Here is an 18,829-nt window from a genome sequence, read left to right as displayed (position 1 = left end):
TCACAAAAATAACACCGACCATAGCATATTTCCCTTACTCTCTTGTTATGTGTCCGAATTTGGGATTCCATCAAACCACCAAATTCCATACTAGGTTTTGACACAAACTATATCAAATGCTTGAAACCATGCATTCTTTTGAGCTTTTACTGCACTTACTACACTGGACTTTCTTATGTCTCTTTCAAGATATGTCGTTTTCCCAAAGCTCTCCACTCCACAACAGTCAAATAAATCAAAAGTTCATTCTGCATGTCTCCTGCAGACATGCATCCCTACTGTTATTCAGGTGATTGTGATGAAAAAGCTCCTTAGTTCAACCGTCCACCTCTTGCAGGAAGCTAGCTTCATCTTAACTAACGGAGCTCAAGACCTAAAATAATAGGAACCGAGTAATAGAGAACACTTTCCAGAAGATGAAAAAATTTGGAGAATTTGCTCTGGTGAGTCAGTGGGCTACATGGCTCTGGCTAATAGCTTCAGTATGTCTAATGAATCCTGAGTGGCCAGTGCCTCCATGCTGAGAGCCCTCCATATGGGAAGACATGCCTTGGTACTCAGTGTCAATAAACAAACTTTGGGACCCATTAAATCTGCACTCATATAGTGACTGGGACCTCAACTTGATAACTTGTTTTTGAAGGGCCCATAATCACTGGTGAATGGGGCACAGTAAGTGCAACGATGTTGTTGTGATAGGGAAAGGAGGCAGAAAGACAGAGGCCAAGTTAATTTGTGCAGTCTTATGCATATCACGGCTGTCTGCTTATAGAAAAATAAATATCACAATGCAATATGCACAGGGTGTTCTGGGAATCTTGGTTTCTAAGGAGGTGTCTTCATACTGTTCGTGCTATTGCATAACAGGTAAGAGAGAAAAGCCTTCCCACAACCACTGTTCTCACTAACTGAACAAAGTGTAGAAATATCAGTAAACTTGTTTACTCATACTGTCTGTAGAAAAAGACATTTGCCCTGTCACTCTCTCCTCATGAAACTAGTAGTACAGACCATGTAAATAAGTCTAGACCTGTCTACTTGCCGAAACCATTAAGACCTTGATACAGTTTTCATAGCATCATCCTCACAATGCTCTGATATCTCTTCAGTGGTAGTTTGAATATTTTGCCCTCATTGCTAATGCAGGACTTTTTAGACACTGGAGAGTGAGGGACCCTGTATATGCCTTGGTACATACCCCATAGCTACCACAGCTCAGCTATTTGGGTGCAGTTACTCTTCAGTCATCTCTGGCCAACACTCCAAATATTCATCCAAATAAACCCCTGCAGCATGAAAAGAGGCTCAAGGTATGTATGAAGGTTTCCACTTCCAAGCAAGTGAGTCCATAGAGAAGAAAAGTGCACATGCTATATAGATCAGCAGTAATGGAAGCGCCACATGCTCCTCACATCACCAGAAGGAAAAGGCTGAAATATTAAAGAATTAACTGAACTAAACTAACTGAAAAAACAAAGAGGAAGAGATGGAGCAGACCAGGCCAGGAGAGAGATGCAAGCCTTTGTCTGGTGTCTGAAAAAAAAAATGGCCCAAAAACTTTGGTGAATTTTGTGAGAATGTAGAGGGATTGGTCATTAGAGCATTATAAATGAGCGCAATAGAAGGGATGAAACCATTGGTACAGGATTGGATACCATATATGATCTAAAGTTATACCACTGAAAGGCACAATATTAATGGCCACATGCTTCAAGCATTATAGTGTCGTTTTATTCAATTGTATTCTAGACTCTTTGATTTTCAGCTGTTTCAGGTTGCAATGTATAATGCCAAATTATGCTTGATAACAGCTATTTAATAGAACTGAAAAAGGTGTTGCATCAGAGGAATAACGATGGAAAATCACTTTGCATTAATGGAGTTGTTATCTGCACATAGTAAACGTTGGCGGCAATATCCGAAATGGCAGGGTGTATAAGCAGATGCTGACCGAGTCAAATAGTACACACAGATGGGGACTAAATTAGCACAGAGTTGTTCAACTGATTGGCTTCCCCCACTTTACAAAACATACATTTATTCTATTAATTACTGTATAAATCTGTGATTAATTAATGTTCTTGACTTTTATGTCTTCTGATAAACATTCAGCAGATAAAGCAGGTATCCTGGATTCTATTTTACCACAGCAGAAAGAATAGTCAGAGTTAAGTGAAGACATTTTGGTTTGCTGAAACCAGGCAGTGTGGAAAAAGCAAATAAAGGGGAGTTGAGCATGTGGAGGTCTCAGGGTTAGCCTGTGCCCCAGCTAATCCTAAGTGATTGCAGACATCTGTAGAGGGCATTCAGATCTCCAAGAGAAGGGCTGTCAAGAAAGGGAGAAACAGGATGTTGATATTGCCCTACACCCCGTCCCACCCACTCAAAATAAGTAACAGTTTCCCCAACATTCCTCATCAGGAAATTCCCAGTCGCATACCACTCTAGGTCTATGTTACAGAGAATGGTACATCCTGCTCCGTAAGAATACAGAACTCTTTTAAAAATAAAATGAAATTAAGTAATCTAAAGAATGTGAAGGTATGCGATTTGCTTGACTCAGTAATCACACGAAATTTTGTAATAAAACCAAAAGAGCTACAAATAAACTAATGTAAGCATCATAACTGTGCTTTTGGTTTCATACTCAATTAATTTAATTTATAACCTTTGACCATGCACAGTGAACAGTGAACAGTGAAAAGCTCACTTGCATAAATTGAAGAAAAAAAACCCCCATAAAATATCTAAGCTTTAATGAACATAAAATGAGGGCTGAAATGACTAGGACTTTTTTTGAAAAACAAGATGAATTACAGTGACATGCATTGCTTGGGTATGGTTGGTTATAACTGAAAGTGATTTATAAATATATTATAAAGGTATAAAATGTAAAATAAAGGTAATGTGGGAAACCCCTCAAAAGGAGCTAAACGTGGGACTTTGGGAAATAATGCCTTGTTACAAGGGAGTACCTGCATGATAGGATCTCCACGGTCTCCAGCCTTGGGTCAGGAAGTGACTCTGCAGTGAGCATGACCATCATTTATTTGTGTTGAAATCACAATCAAAGACTAAGACCAATTTGATACTACCATTTCCTCTGAAGACTAGCTATTCAACCAAACTATTCACGGACATTAAAGACTACATACACACAGAACTGCAGGCGCTGTAGCTGGACAAAATTTGATGCCATAGACATCTGGGCATAATAAACCCATCCATAACCTTACAGATCATTTCTTGGGGATGGTTTTTACAGAGCTGGCAGGACATGCTGTAACATACCTGACCTTGCTTTGTCTGAGTAGTTAACTGGGTATAGTGCAGATCGATAAAGCTGCATTTTGAGGCAGTATTCAACGTAATCAGAAATGTTTTATTTTAGCCACAAGTTTTGTCAGCAGTACTTTTGAGAATTTGGAACGTGCTGGATCTTTTTATTGAGAGGGGTTTTAAACATTGGTGGAAAATATTGTTCAGCTGACCAATTCTACCATTTCTATGTATACAGACAGAATGTCATAAAAATGTTCCATAATGCAAGCACAGTGATAGCTTCAGTTCTATAACTTTCTGATCTCAGCTTGGAAACCTTCATACATTTCAGGGCAAGATGCAAGTCTAAACAGTCAGTGTGGAACATAGGCCAGATGTGTCTACAGTAAGTGCGTTTCAACATCTGGGGAGTTGGAAGATTAGTGTCTCTGGAGAATTAAATACTAAAGAGAAAAGTTATGTCATCTACTTATTTTCAGCACCAAGGTCATGCTTTAGAAGCTTGCAATATTCATAACATTCTACATTTGTCTTTTCTGTATACATTTAACAAATATTCATAAGGGAGATTTTTTACTTTCAGGCTTTGTGTAAACCCACCTTGGATGAGGGCATATGAGTCCAGTGAAGTTAAAGCAAGACCACAGTCAGCACTGAGCTGTTTGAATTGGAAGAGGACAGTGCAGTTTTGGGATGGATTTGAGAAAGGTACATTTTGGCTCAAGGAAAGAAATGTTAACTGCAGAGAGACTTGAACTCAGGCCTGAGAGGAACAATAACTGAAAGCTGATGTGATTTACAGACTGTAAAAAATTTGAATCAGAGAACAAAAGCAGTTGTCTGACTGCGGGGCAGTTCTATGGTGCGGGCCACTGGCACTGCTACAATACCTGATATTCATCAACTCAGTGGCTTCTCATTCTTCATCTGCAGTGAAATCTCACAGAGAGAGGTCTTTTTTTTTCTCATTAGCTCATCTAATGAAAATACAGTAGGTTTGTTGTTTAAGATCTGAATCCAACAATTGAATAAATGTGATCCATATATTTAATCCTGCAAGCTAGGGAAACTAATCTTATCCCTCTTTTATATACCCTAGACCCAAGATCCAATGTAATTTCCTCCCCCTGAGGCATGGAAACATTTGTTGGAATTTTGTTATCCAGTGAAGTGGGGTGTGAGTCATTTGAAGTGAACAATCTACTTCTGATTGGAATTATGGAGGAGAATCGTGGTCTGTATTGTTGATGAAAGAACAGACACAGACTTTCCCAGTTATGCAAAATAGGAGCATCTGCTGACTCACACTGAAATTCAGGCTTTCAGCTTTGGCTTGATTCGTATCCAAGCAGCCCAGGACAAAAGGATCACATTTCTTTTGCTTAGCATGGTCCTGCATTATTGCAGTCCTCTCTTCAGACTGAATCTGATAACCACTGCTCTCATCTTTTTGCTCAATAGTGAATTGTACTTCTATAGAATTGATGGTGTGAAATTGTGCAAACTTCAGTAAGAAATGCTCTAAATCCCTATTTAATAGGAATGATAATATATTATGTATTGGGTCCTTTAAAATGATCTGAAAAAGCATTGTTTTGACAAAATACTTATTTCGACTTTAATTTTTATTCACCGTTCCTGAAATCTTCAAAGGACTTAAAATAAAACAAGGATTTAATAGAATGATACAGTATGATACATTACTGCATAAAATCAGTGAAAAATGTATTTTATCCATCAAAGTAAACTGGTGTTAATTTATACTACTCAAGAGAGATATCAGTTCAAGAAATATCAGATTCTGTGAAAATCCAAATGCAGGGCAAAAATGAAAAGAAAAAAAACAACAGCAATGCAGTGGCAGTAGTTGTGATACTGCTGGCAGATGAGCAAGGGCTGGAGTAGTGGCAGTTTGCTGGCCGGGGTACAGACTACTTCCTTAAACAGACTTATGAAAAGCATACGGCACTGGTGAAAACCACAGTCCAAAGCACCCCCCTCTTCCACACTCCCTTATTACCCGCCCCCTCTTCCAAAAACATACGTCTGCGCCCTCCCTCACCGTCTCTCTGCTGCAGATGGGCTGTAGACCAAAGTCTTTCTAAGCAGAGAGACCATAGTTTCAGGAGTGTTTATGAACAACTGCAAGAGCTACTTTGAAGGGAAAGCTGGATGTGAGTAACACAAGGGACAGTAATAGAGAAAATTATGCCAGCCAAACAAAGGAGGGACAGAGAGGCAATTGAAGACTGGACTCTGAGAAAGATGTGCTGCGTCGCATACCCTTGTCTTTTCCTTGCAGTGCTATTTTTTTACTGCCCTCAGGGGACTATGGGACAGAATTTGCAAGAGCAGGACGGTGTGTGCAACGCTGAAGGATGCTACTCTATCCACCTCCAGCGCAAGACCTTCCGGGAGTCCTGGAGGAGCTGCAGGGAGAAAGGGGGAAACCTGGCTACAGTGAAACAGCCAGAGGAGGCCGCGCTGATCCATGAGCTGCTGTCGGCTGGTGAGCGGCGTGGCCCCCGGCCCAAACTCAGGCTGTGGATCGGCCTCCAGCGACAGCCTCGCCAATGCTCGGCCACACGCCCTCTGAGGGGCTTTACCTGGATCACGGGGGACCAGGACACAGAATACACAAACTGGCAGCGAGTCGACTTGCCAGGAGCCTGTTTGGCCCCTCGCTGTGTGGTCATCACCTATAACACTATGGACAAAAGCAGCAGTGACCAGAACAACTTCAAGTGGCTGGATGGCTCATGCATGCTGGCCGTAGATGGCTTCTTGTGCCGCTACACATACCAAAGCATGTGTCTTGCCCTGCAGAGTGAAGGTAGGGGCCCCGCCCTCTACACCACCCCGTTTAACCTGCTCAGCACCCTGCTCACCCATGTTCCCTTTGGCTCCGTGGCCACCCTGCCTTGCCCAGACGGTGCTAAGGGGGACCAGTCTGTGCTCTGCATGATACATGGCTGGTCCAGGGAGGCGCCTCTCTGCTCGTACGCTTCCACGGACTGGTGCGAGAAAGACAACGGGGGCTGCGAGCACTACTGTACGAACACAGGCTCTGACTACCATTGTGAGTGCTCAGAGGATTTCAAGCTAGGTGAGGACGGGCAGAGCTGCCAGCCCCTGGATCCTTGCCACAGTGCTGACTGTGAGTTTGATTGTGAGCCCAGTCCTGGCGGATACCGCTGCAAGTGCCCTGAGGGATTTCTCCTCTCACAAGATGGTAAAAACTGCCTTGACATTGACGAGTGCTCCCAAAATCCATGTCCCCAGATCTGCATCAATGCACCAGGAACATTTGAGTGTCGCTGCAATGAGGGCTATCAGCTGTCTGAGTTTGGAGAGTGTTTGGATGTGGATGAATGCAAAGAAGACAGCTGTGAGCACTCTTGTGAGAACTCCCCTGGGTCCTACACATGCCTGTGTCATGATGGATTCTCACCTGTAATGGAGGATTTAGCTCGTTGTGAAGATACTGATGAATGCCAAATTCCTGGCACTTGTGAGCAGATATGTGAAAATTACATTGGTGGATTTGAGTGTCACTGTCATACAGGCTATGAGTTGCAGCAGGACCAGTATTCATGTCTACCCACTGAAGAGGAAACTGAACATTACACAACTGTTGAGCCAGCTGCTCCAACGACTCTCCCATGGGACACACCTAGCTATATGACTGATGTGGTGACAGAGGCCAGTCTTCTAGAGTGGCTTACCGATCCCCCACATGTGGAATGGCTCCCCACAGATTTGGTCTGGTTTCCAGACATTCCACAGGAGAACTACTTTACCTCTCAAGAACCCGATGGGGCAGAGCGGACCTCTAGTTCTCCAATCCAAGATTGGCTAATGGATGCTACAACCTCAAATATACCTGCTGACACACACAGTGAGGTTGAACCAGACCAGTGGCTGGATGATAGCAGGATATCAGCAGCAATTAATGAGCTAGCACAAGGTGAAGGTGGAAATTATGGCATACCATTGACTGCGTCATCCCTTCCACCAAAGGGAATGGGATATTCCGACAGGGCAACTCCATCAACATCTCAAATGCTTGAGGGACGATTGTCACCATCCTTCAGTCCAGAGCATCATGGCAAGAAGAAGCATGATAGAAGCTGGTTGCTTGTGGCGCTGTTAGTGCCTCTCTGTGTCTTTATTGTGGTCATGCTAGCTCTAGGTATTGTGTACTGCACAAGCTTTGCTGTGGAGCCACGTAATAAAAGTGTGACAGATTGTTACAGTTGGACTTCCAACTCCAGACCTGCAAAATCAAGCACTGCAAAACCACAGGCCTGAGGACTTTGAACAGGACATTCTGACTATTACAAAACAGAGGTGACCTCTGGATGTTTCTCAATCACACTGATGCTATTCTGGTATTATGCATCATCTTAAGGGTGGAAAAATCCATAATTTGATCACTCTGATGTTGGATAATTTTTGAGCAATTTAACCAAAGCAGTATGTTTCCAGTTGGAAGTAATGAGGGATGTGGTACATTTTAATGCAGTCATGTTTTATATCAGTATTTTTGCTGTGTGTCTATATTTGCTAATTAAACAGTGCTGTGGTGTTCATAATTTCACATAAAGCTACAACCAGAACTTTATCAGCATTGATTCTTTTGAGATTGTGCGGTTTAATAGTTTTTATCTTTCTCATACTAAAATGGACAGATATGTAGCTGATGTTTTTGTTGTTGTTTAGACTGGCTGTAAGAATGGCTACTATTCATACCATCATTGATTTAGATTTTCCAACGTATTTTGTTGAATATTGCCCAGTCCCATGTAGTTTGATACTAAAAATGTGCTAAAGGCAATCTTAAACAAGATGTATGAAAATCTTGACTTAATTCTCAACTTGTGTCTATTCCTGACAAAGCCTTTGAAACGTGTTGAAGCAATTTTGTAAAGCAATGTTATGCAAAACATGGCCTACTGTACAATTTACTAATGTGAATATTTCACAAAGAACTTGAAATTGCTGTCAATTTGTAATGTATTGCGGTACAATATTAGCTTAAAATTTATAATAAAAACAGAATGAGGTTCGTCGTTTTGAGACATCCAGCAGCAGTGGACTGCGATCGTGTATTCTGGTCTGTTTACATTATGTTATAGCGCCCCCCAGTAGTGGGCTGGGCTATTTAAAATATATCACGGTGAATCTGGACAACACGACATGGGGAACTACTAGCTAGTGCAGTGATCTGTCACTAAACACAAAATGTAATAACTGCACAGCAAAACAGCAAATATAGTTTCATATTATAAACTGATGCTACTGCAGGTTTCTGGAACATTTAGCAAAATGCAATGACACTTTTGTAAAAGAGTACCTTATCGTATATATTAACCTTTACTTAAGAATTTAACCTGGTAAATGGACATTTTCCAAGTAAGAAACTATCCCCGGACCAAATAACAGACGTCAACCAGTGATAGAAAGAGGCAAGTAGTAAACCAGCCGAACAGGTAAAAGTCTCCCTGCTAACACACCATGTGTAACTTATATCCGTCTCTACTGATACAATACTAAACCATTATCCTTTCAGTTAACTAAACAGAACTGTTTTGTTAGCCTGTGGATCTTTCTCGCTTCTCTAGCTAGCTAGCCCTGCACATTTGAGATAGCTTACCCTTACGTGTTAAAGAACGTTAGATGAAAAAGGCATTGAAAGCCTTTTGCGTAGGTGCACAGTCATTCTAGAAGTCTACCTATCAAAAATATTTTATACTCGGGTATCCTATAGAGGTTGTCTAGAATTTCTATGCATTCAACACAGTCTTTTGCTGTAGTAATTTCCCGAAAAAAAAAACCCATGTAAATTTGTTTAACCTAAGATAGGTTAGTACTGTTTGTTCCTGGATCGTAAAATGGGTCTTGTCTAAAAGAACTAAACGCTTCTGTCAGTTACCTATTGAAAGTGTACATTTTGGAAATATAAGCCAATGTTCACTCTGAAACAGCGCATTTCATTCATGACATTACTTATTTATTTGTTCTTATTTATTATCGTATGTTGTTGTTTTTATTTGTTACTTGTTTATTTGTTCTAGGTGGGTTGCTGGTTTCCAGCGGCTGCGGCTGTATGGCTATGAAAACAGACGTTAGCGTTGGAAATAAGTGATTATCTCAGCTGTTATCTCAAGTGCATGTGATGATCAGGGACCAAGCTAATATAGTTTTGCCATGGGTTTTCCATAAGAATTTCAACATAGTAATTTGTTTGTATATAAAACAGAGCTAAGGTGTGCTTGTGCTATATGTGGACTAGATTTGGCATAGACTTAGCTCAGACTAGCCTTTATCAATGTTTCCTGTATAAAGAAACCTTTATCTGAAATATATAGAGTGATATTGAAATTATAATCTTAGCTACCAACAAAACAATGGGAGAAAGACCTGTTAATCACTCCCATTGCTGATTTCTCGTTTCACACACACACACACACACACACACACACACACACACACACACACACACACACACACACACACACACACACACACACGTATTCACTACAGAAAGGTTAATGGTCTTACTTAAGATGCTTTATAAATAAATATATATAAAAACATTGCATTACATTTGGCAAGAAATTATCAACCTCCCATCATCCAGGATAAACATACATATCCGCCTACCTCCATCACTCTGTCAGTTTGGAGATGCATCAGTTATCAATTTAGCTAATGGAACTATTAGAGCATTCTATGTAGTTCTAATCATGGCCAAGAAAACTATCATCATGAACTGGAAATTACACATTGGAAAAATGTAACACTACAGCACATATCGATGGAAACACTACCTACATCCCTCAAAAACAAAACTTCCCAGTTTGACTTAACCTGGACACCACTCATTAACCATATACACTTAACAGTATTTATAATAACCAAGTACAATTAGTTTCAATCCAAAGAACCATACCATGGTATGGTTAATGTTATGAATTAAAAGCTTCATCAGATTAACAATCATCACATATTATTATTATTATTATTATTATTATTATTATTATTATTATTATTATTATTATTATTATTGTTGTTGTTAGTAGTAGTATTAATACTTTTATTTTGGTTTTACTATATATGAATATATATGTACATGCACATTCTGATGACTTTACGTACTATAGACCTACCATTGTTGACATTACTTTTGTCTTGTTTTGTGTTTTGTTCTGTCACCTCTGTTGAGTTATATGCTGTATGTCCTCCCTCTATCATGGATAGCCTGTTTGTTAACTATGTATTATAAAGTCTAAATAGTTCACTGAAGGGGTGTGGAGGTGGTGGCAGACCAAACAAAAAAAGAATGCCTTGTATTCCAAATTTAGACATGGTGTCTTCTTTTTTACATCTTCTATTGTGATTTGATACACTAAGAGAAGTTGACTCCTCACGGAGTGTCACAGAGAATGGAGTGTCAGTGAGGTCCTCCCAGCTCTGCAGAATGACAAAGAGCAGGTAATATAAGCAACAGAGCATGCGCAAGGTGTAGCCTTTAGCGCATATTCTGTATTTATTATGTATTATATTCCACTGTGTAGGATACTGGTCAAAGGCTTGGGCACACCTACTCGATTTACTTAATTTTTTAATATTTGAAATAACACTGATTTGATTTATGCTATGTTTAAACAAAGGTTTTGATGTTAGATTCTTCAAAGTAACCACCCTTTACTTTGAGGACAGCTTTGCATGCTTTTCGTTATCTCTTAGCCAGCTTCATGAGGCAACCACTGAAAATGTCTTGAAATTCTACATATGCTGAGCATTTGTTGGGTGAGGGACAAAAGTTCTGAAAATTGTCAGTGGACATTTAAAAATATTTTGTTTATTTTATTATTGTAATTTTAGAGAAGCGCTTTGCTTGCACAGCTGATGAAGGACCTCTGTCCGAAATGTTATTTTTCTCTGGAAACTCCTTGCTTTTCTTAAGGATGTTTGAACAATGTATGTATCATTACTGAATGTAGCCCATCTGCATTGTTGGAAGTGGCATAGCATGGTCCAGAGCCTGTCTGAAACAATTTGCGCATGCTTCATTTTGAGTGGTTTTTTTTTATTTTCTGTTATTTAGATCTCCAGTTCTGTGGAATCCCTTTTCCAAAAAAAGTGATCCAGACAAAGCAAATGAATGAATATTGTGAATTAAGAAGAGGCAGAAGCAGGCAGAGCTGTAGTGCCGAAGAGACAGTGAAGGGGAGGCTCAGAAGGTGGGATAGGAGTATTTGGTGTCATAGAAAAAATAATTTTAAGATGTGTGGATTGTCACATATTTCATTTGTATATGTTTTCATAATTTTGTATTGACTGAATAAACTATTCCCTCTCTCTGCTTTCAAATATGCTTTGTAACAGTTTAAAGATTTTACTTCAGATTAGATCTTTCTGCCTTAAAGGGAGTGGGTAACGTGTGTAACAAGCTGTGAGACTAAGTTGTGATCTGAGTTTGTGATCATTTTTTGACATTTTGAAAAACAAATTCGACGAGGATGGGATTCGAACCCACGCGTGCAGAGCACAATGGATTAGCAGTCCATCGCCTTAACCACTCGGCCACCTCGTCACGGCGCCTAAAAGTCTATGAACAGTTGTTATGGAAGACGTATGTTTTTACAATAAACAATGCAATAGGTAAGACTTATTGACCATGTAAGCATTTTCGAGTTATTTCGCTAGCCAGTCGAATTTGTCTTAGCTAGGTTAACAGCTAGCGTTACGATAGGTTATGTAAGGTAGATTTAGAACAAGTTTTTTTTTTTCATTTAAGAAATTATTCATTACTAATGATTCATTTTTAGTGCACAAAGTACTTGAAGGTATAGGCAATGTTTAGCTAGCTGACGCTAACTAATTGGCAAACAGCTGAAGTAAAGTGTGACTCCTCTTATACTTCTATATTTGAATGTTTATACCGGAGGAACGCTGCCTTCTACTGGTCATATAGCTAGTTAGTTAGCGTTAGCTACACAGCTACCCATACCGCTGTTTTTATACTTCTGTGTTCTTCTTCCAAAGATATTTTTGCTAAGACGTGAAACAAACAAATCTGCTCAACTGTGTATATTCCTTCTGTGTTCAGTTTCAGCAATTACTTCCGGAGGGCCAAATATATTTTAAAATATATTTTCAAGTAACTAGCCATATCGTTAATACAATAGCCTGGACCCCAATTGGAAATTGATATTTTCCACGCTATAATGAAACTGGGCAGGAGCCTTCTTAATTGGATATGAGTATTCTATGGTTAATGAATAACATCAGCAACGAAGCCACATTAGCAACCAAGAAAGCGATCAATATTCGGATCAATAGAAAGATTTTTAAATATGCATTGTTATATATGCATTGTTATGCCAGCAACATTATCTATCTATCTATCTATCTATCTATCTATCTATCTATCTATCTATCTATCTATCTATCTATCTATCTATCTATCTATCTATACTGGCATGTGACAATTTCATGGAGATGACTGAATGCTAGTTGTATTTAGAATCGGTACATATACATACATACATACATACATACATACATTTGGTACATACACTGTACGAAACACTGTCAGCTAAACCTGACATTACTATTCATCAGAGGATGATGATAATGTTAGATTTTCCAGATTAAAAATAATATAACCTCAATCATTTATGATTGCTGTACAAGACTATGGTAATAAGGACCTTAGGAGGAATTACAGTCTGCCACTTAACCAAACCATCGTGTTAACTAAATCCATGTAAGAATCGTTGGTGCCTTTTCTTTTTCTATTGGCAACCCCTGTTAACTGGTCATTAACGCGTTGGGCTTCTGCTTACATTTTGGTACATACATGGTAGAGTAAAATTTTGCATTTAACACAAGAGAACATTTTTGGATGGATGTAGTTTCTATTGTTGTTAGGAGAATGGGCTAGCTCAGTGTAGTCACACAGATTGCACGAAGCCAGAGATTCTGGTTTCAGAGAACAAAAAGAGCAAATGATTGAACGCAAACTAAGTTTTCCTAGTTATAGGGATTAATATATAGATGTATTAAAATGTACTGATAGTTAGAGATAGAGAGTGACATACACAAGGTTTCCAGAAAAACAGGACATTTCGGACAGAGGTCCCTCATCAGCCATGCAAGCGAAGTGTCCAAAACATCCTATTTCTCTGGAAATCTTGTGTACTTTACTACGGTTTTGAAAATCTCTACATCTCTTATTAAAGTACAGTACACATTGCAGTTACTCACCTGGATGTGTAATGTGTGTGTGTGTGTGTGTGTGTGTGTGTGTGTGTGTGTGTGTGAGATTCGTAAATGATTTCTGTCAGAGATGAACAACCTACAGCTGTTTTTTTGCATAGTTCACATCTGTTCATTACACATATACCCCTTTGTTTTCCGGTCATTGTACTATATAGCCTAATAGACTAAATAAATAAATAAATAAATAAATAAACCAAACCAAAAAATACATAAATAAATCAAACCCCAACATCAAATTACAGGAAACTTCACCGGTTCCACAGGGGTGTGGGTTGCGTGATGTGGGCAACTGACGAAGTCAGCGATCACAACACGTGATCTCAGATTGTCTTTGCACTTCTTGCCGCGTGTCTCAAACTGGATTCCCTGTCGAAATAGATTATGAGTAGAGCGTACCAAAGTACTTGTTGATTTTTGCAAGAAACAGTACGTGAGTGCTTTTAGTATGGCTACACCACCTAAGAGGATATGTTCAAGTCCCATTTTCAACAGCAGTTTTGAAAAGACAGTCAAGAAGATATCTATTGAAGGAAACATTGGTGAGTTTGGCCAATACTAGCGTTAACTATCTAGCTAAACAGCTAGTCATCTAAAAATGCCTCTGACGATGTCATCGTTGATATAAGTACTGTAAAATTAATAATGAGTAATATTAATATATTGCTTTAGGCCGACTAGGAACCCAGTTGTGTTACAGTACCGTTTGTTTGGCGCCAAATACTAACGTTACATCTCAAAAACGCAGGTAGGGTTAACTAACTACCTAACATTGGCTAGCTAATGTTTCCTACTCCGTATTCCTCAACTGTTGCCTATCTGCCTAGCATAAACATTCATTTATTTACGTGTTGCGGTCTACTGATTTTGTAAAGAAATCATAGCAGTAAAAATGCATTTATAAAAACAGGACTTAAGTCCAAGACTGAATTTCCAATGAAACCAACATTTTGAGAATCCTGTAATCTAGTTTGCTAACTTAGGTAAAATAGGTTACCTAGTTAAGACTTATTTGGAACTGCTGAAGATCCCCGCTCGAAACCTTCGACTACTCCCGCTTTAGTAAGGTCACGAGGAATGAATGTCGTTAGTAACGATTCTCGCCAGGCTTACAAAGATTCTAGCCTAAATAATAATAGTACTAAATATGCTAATGTCTAATTCTTAAATAGCTGCGGGAAAATCGACCTTTGTGCGGTTGTTGGCAAGAGCATCGGAGGAGTGGGAAGTCATACCGGAGCCCATTGGGAAGTGGTGCAGTGTTCAGACGACAGAAAATGAGTTTGAGGTATAAACTTAAACTTACCCACACGTTTTTAGAGTGGGCTTCAACTACATATTCAGTTGTTCAGTACTGAGGTTTTATGGAATGAAATATACAATGCAGAATGAGACCTCTGTGTGGACCATCCAAACTACATCATATAAATAACTAAATGTTTGACTCATTACCTTTTAAAAATGGTTGCACTCAATACCAAGCCTATAAAGTAGCCAGTGTTTTACAGAGGTCTTTCTGCTACAAATAAAATCACAACACAGGCTCAAATAGGAGTAAATGGGAACAACATTTATCAGGATTATTTTTTTCCTGGAGACTACTTAACAAGATGATCCTTGTGCTATTAAATGCATTTCTCTCAAACACTAATAATCTGGGAAATCCTAATTTAAATGGCACCAGAATTCATCCCCAGCTTTGATATGGTCCCCTGCACATTTTGCGTCTGGCTAAAATCTTGCCTGATCTTTTTAGGAACTCAGTACATCCCAGAAGAGTGGAGGCAACCTGCTGAAGATGATGTATGACAAACCCAGCCGCTGGTCTTACACCTTCCAGAGCTACACCTGTTTGAGTCGAGTTCGTTCCCAGCTTCAGGCCCCCTCTGCCAAGCTGCAACAAGCAGAGAATCCAGTCCAGTTCTATGAACGCTCTGTCTACAGTGACAGGTAGCAGCTGTATAGTTTAGAAACAATAATTAAAAAAAAGACTTGCATGCAATTTTAGAGAAAAAAAAACTCAGAAACTTATGATGGGATTGGAGATTGTATCTTTTAATACTGTAATAACTTTAAAATGTTCCATGTGACTGAACCACTGTGTTATGTTGCAGATATGTTTTTGCTTCAAACCTCTTTGAATCTGGAGATCTGAATGAGACAGAGTGGGCGATCTACCAGGACTGGCATGGCTGGCTCCTCTCTCAGTTTGAGACTGAGATTGAGCTTGATGCAATGATCTATCTGCGGACAGATCCTGAGGTATTGTGTATAGAAGAGATGTGCACAGCAGCTAGAACAATTATTGAAACCTTGGAACAATGATTCTCATTGCCTACAATTGTATGAAGGTAGTTTAAAGATGATGTTCTGCAAGGGAAAGCTCTTTCTCAGCTGCCCTTTGGTTGTAATTCTTTGGAAGAACATTGATCACCTTATTGAACATACAGTTAGTGTGCTTCAGCACTTCCTTCAGTAGTAATTTGTTGTGTTGCAGAAATGTATGCTGCGCCTTAAGCACAGAGGACGTGAGGAGGAACAGGACATCCCTCTGGAATACTTGGAGAAACTGCATTATAAGCATGAATGCTGGCTCTATAACAGAACTACAAAGTCAGTACTGCTTCAATAGGCATACTTATTTTAATTATGGTTTATTTAGCAGACTATGTTATGTCCTCATTGATCCATATTAAGATAACTTTGGTGTTTTCCAGTGTGTCTGGTTTAGTAACACTGTTGCTATCTACAGGCTTGATTTTGAGTACCTGAAGGATCTTCCTATTCTTGTACTGGATGTTAGCGAAGACTTCAAAAATGACAGAATTAAGCAGCAGGAACTGATTGACAAGGTAAAGGGTCAACTGGCTGTGAAGGAAAAGGCTATATAGGAGGTTTCATATGAGCAAAATAAATATTTGTGAATCAGTGTTTGGTGATAAAATTATATTTGTTCTACAGTCGCAATTTATACATTTTATGATCTGTGTCCCCACATTTCTCTCTAAGGTCCAGTAGGTGTGAAAAATATAATTTTTTTTTGTGTTCCATTAGAAAACATTGCTTTAAAAACTTTGAAAAAGTCTGAAATAGCCTGTTTAATTACAGGTGATGGAGTTCCTGAGTATGTGCTGACCTGAGGCCTCGTGCTTCTCACTCTTCATTGGACACAAGTTTGCTATTAGGTTAACCTTTTTAAACATTTTACCTGAAATGTACCTCAAACTCCAATCAAAGGAAATGCATAAGTTTTATTTATATATATATATATATATATATATATATATATGAACTATAAAATCAGTTTGTTGCATCCATTGCAAAATACAACCACAGTGCCAACTGCTAAGCTCCTGAGTGTGTGTGTGTGTGTGTGTCTCTATAAATATAATTTTTTTTAACAACTGCAAGTGAGTATATGCATTATTTTTAGTTGGGTTGTTTCAAAATGTAAATATGTTTTTATTTTTGTTGCAATAAAATTAATTTGATCTGTTATAGTTGTCTGATTTTTATTTCTCATTTATATTTCCAGACAATTTTGGTTCTAGAATACAAGCTAATGTGAAGTATATGTTATCACTGTATACTTGTACTTGCCAAAAACCAAAAGCTCGGTTTGGGTAGTGCATGGTCACCAAGATAAAACATTTGTAAAGATACTTGTAGTATTTAGTATTTGTGACCATAGTCCATACTCAGAAAAATCAGGTGTGATTTCCTTACCTTTGACTTATGTCAATAGCAAACCATAATGCAGGTGTGAGGTCATCTCAGAAAATTGGTGGTACCAGTTCAAAGAAATTAGTTGGAATTTTTCAAAATGAAAGACCTAAAACTTATATTGTTACATTTAGTGCTTTTATTGTATGTTTTGCATATTTCCAGTAAAAACTACATTACATTGAACAAATACTGATTATTGAAATGAGTGTCAAGGATTTAGTAATAGAAATTAGTTTTTATTATAGTAACAATTTGATGGTTATTTTTTAACTTTGTAACTATTTTTCATTTCTTCTTAATCATTATTTCAGATTAGTTTCCTATGCATGGATTAAGCCTGTACTTAAAGTACATTTTTGCCTAGGTCTATTTTTAATCATGGTCTGGGAAACTGGTCATTAATTTTTTGCTTGCAGGACTCAACTTTAAGGATGAAGCTCATTGAAATAAAGTACATTTCCCTAAGTTCCAATATGCAAATGAAATCAGATAAATCTGTACAGTTTCCATTTTTATCTGAGACTTATATTTAAATCTAGTAAAAATGCCATCGTCTTCTTAACACCAGGGTTTCCTATTGGAGCATATTCTGTGGTTTATACAGCTAGAAAATCGATGAACTGATACACGGTTTGCCAAAACGTAGTCAGAAATTAACCTGTACATTAACACTTAAAAGACTTTTAGGGGCTTACTTCAGATCATGAGTGATTAGTTAAAGGATTTCTGGCAAGAAAAATGTTATAGTGGTTCCAACATAACTAGAACAAAATCTGATAATGATTTTAGTTCCTGCTGCTGCTCTGAGGAAAAAAAAAAAGTAAATGGGCAGTGAAGTGAACCACCGGAAATGAGTGAAATATCAGTTCCATAACAAGCCAATACAGATTGATGTTTTGTGATTTGGGGTGCACTTTGATTTGCGACATTCAGTTTATATCATTGGAAGTGTGGATATATATTTGTACAAGAATGGTGGAATTCACTAGAAAGATTAAAGTACTATAATTGCATTTAATCAATCAATATCTAACAGCAATTTAATCAAATAAACAGCCAGTAAAATCTAATTGGCTGTGATTCCATTACAAAAGTCTGTGTTTTGTAATTACCTTCCCTCTTTAGGAGTTTAAATAATTTTAATTTGTCTACATTTCATATAAAATGGAAATACATTAGAATTTCATGAAATCCAAGGTTTTTTTTAAAGTTTTTCTACTGGATTACAATTACTAAATAAATTTATTATATTTACCCCAATCCTCTGACAGAACCTAGAGGGTTGTAACTTGTAGTTGGTCAGATTATTCAAACACATATCTTCAGTCATAGCATATAAACCATGGTAAAGGCAGCAGTGAAACAGGTTATTTGCTACATTATCAAGTGCAATAAGTGTACTATGAATAGCCATATTGAATATTTTTAGGGGAGGTCCCGTATAGTGTTGTGTGATTATGACAAAAAAGAAAAAAAATTCATAGTTTACGTAGTTTATTGGTGTATAAATATCCATGATTTAACAAAATAT

The 18,829-nt window shown here is 38.3% G+C and overlaps 2 protein-coding genes and 1 non-coding gene across 3 annotated transcripts; 2 read left to right on the top strand and 1 right to left on the bottom strand.

Annotated features, from left to right (window-relative positions):
• The first annotated feature begins 5,368 nt into the window (after positions 1-5,368).
• cd248b (CD248 molecule, endosialin b) lies at positions 5,369-8,363 on the top strand. Its single transcript, XM_027031112.2, has one exon. The coding sequence runs from the start codon at positions 5,491-5,493 to the stop codon at positions 7,591-7,593; it is 2,103 nt and encodes a 700-aa protein (XP_026886913.2). The 5' UTR covers positions 5,369-5,490; the 3' UTR covers positions 7,594-8,363.
• A 3,439-nt stretch (positions 8,364-11,802) lies between these two features.
• Positions 11,803-11,884, bottom strand: trnas-gcu. The gene has a single exon. It is a non-coding gene; the product is annotated as a tRNA-Ser (tRNA).
• Positions 11,885-13,893: 2,009 nt separating this feature from the next.
• On the top strand, positions 13,894-16,838 carry zgc:110540 (deoxynucleoside kinase). The gene is made up of 7 exons (XM_027031120.2): positions 13,894-14,114; positions 14,745-14,860; positions 15,329-15,522; positions 15,687-15,834; positions 16,070-16,185; positions 16,325-16,424; positions 16,681-16,838. Exons 1-7 carry the CDS (start codon positions 14,021-14,023, stop codon positions 16,705-16,707), a joined length of 795 nt encoding a protein of 264 aa, XP_026886921.2. The 5' UTR covers positions 13,894-14,020; the 3' UTR covers positions 16,708-16,838.
• Positions 16,839-18,829: the final 1,991 nt, after the last annotated feature.

This window comes from Electrophorus electricus, chromosome 6 (genome assembly GCF_013358815.1).
Source record: "Electrophorus electricus isolate fEleEle1 chromosome 6, fEleEle1.pri, whole genome shotgun sequence".
NCBI classification, from domain to species: Eukaryota; Metazoa; Chordata; class Actinopteri; order Gymnotiformes; family Gymnotidae; genus Electrophorus; species Electrophorus electricus.
Note: the sequence above shows the minus strand (reverse complement) of the source record. Positions and strands in the feature narration are given on the sequence as shown.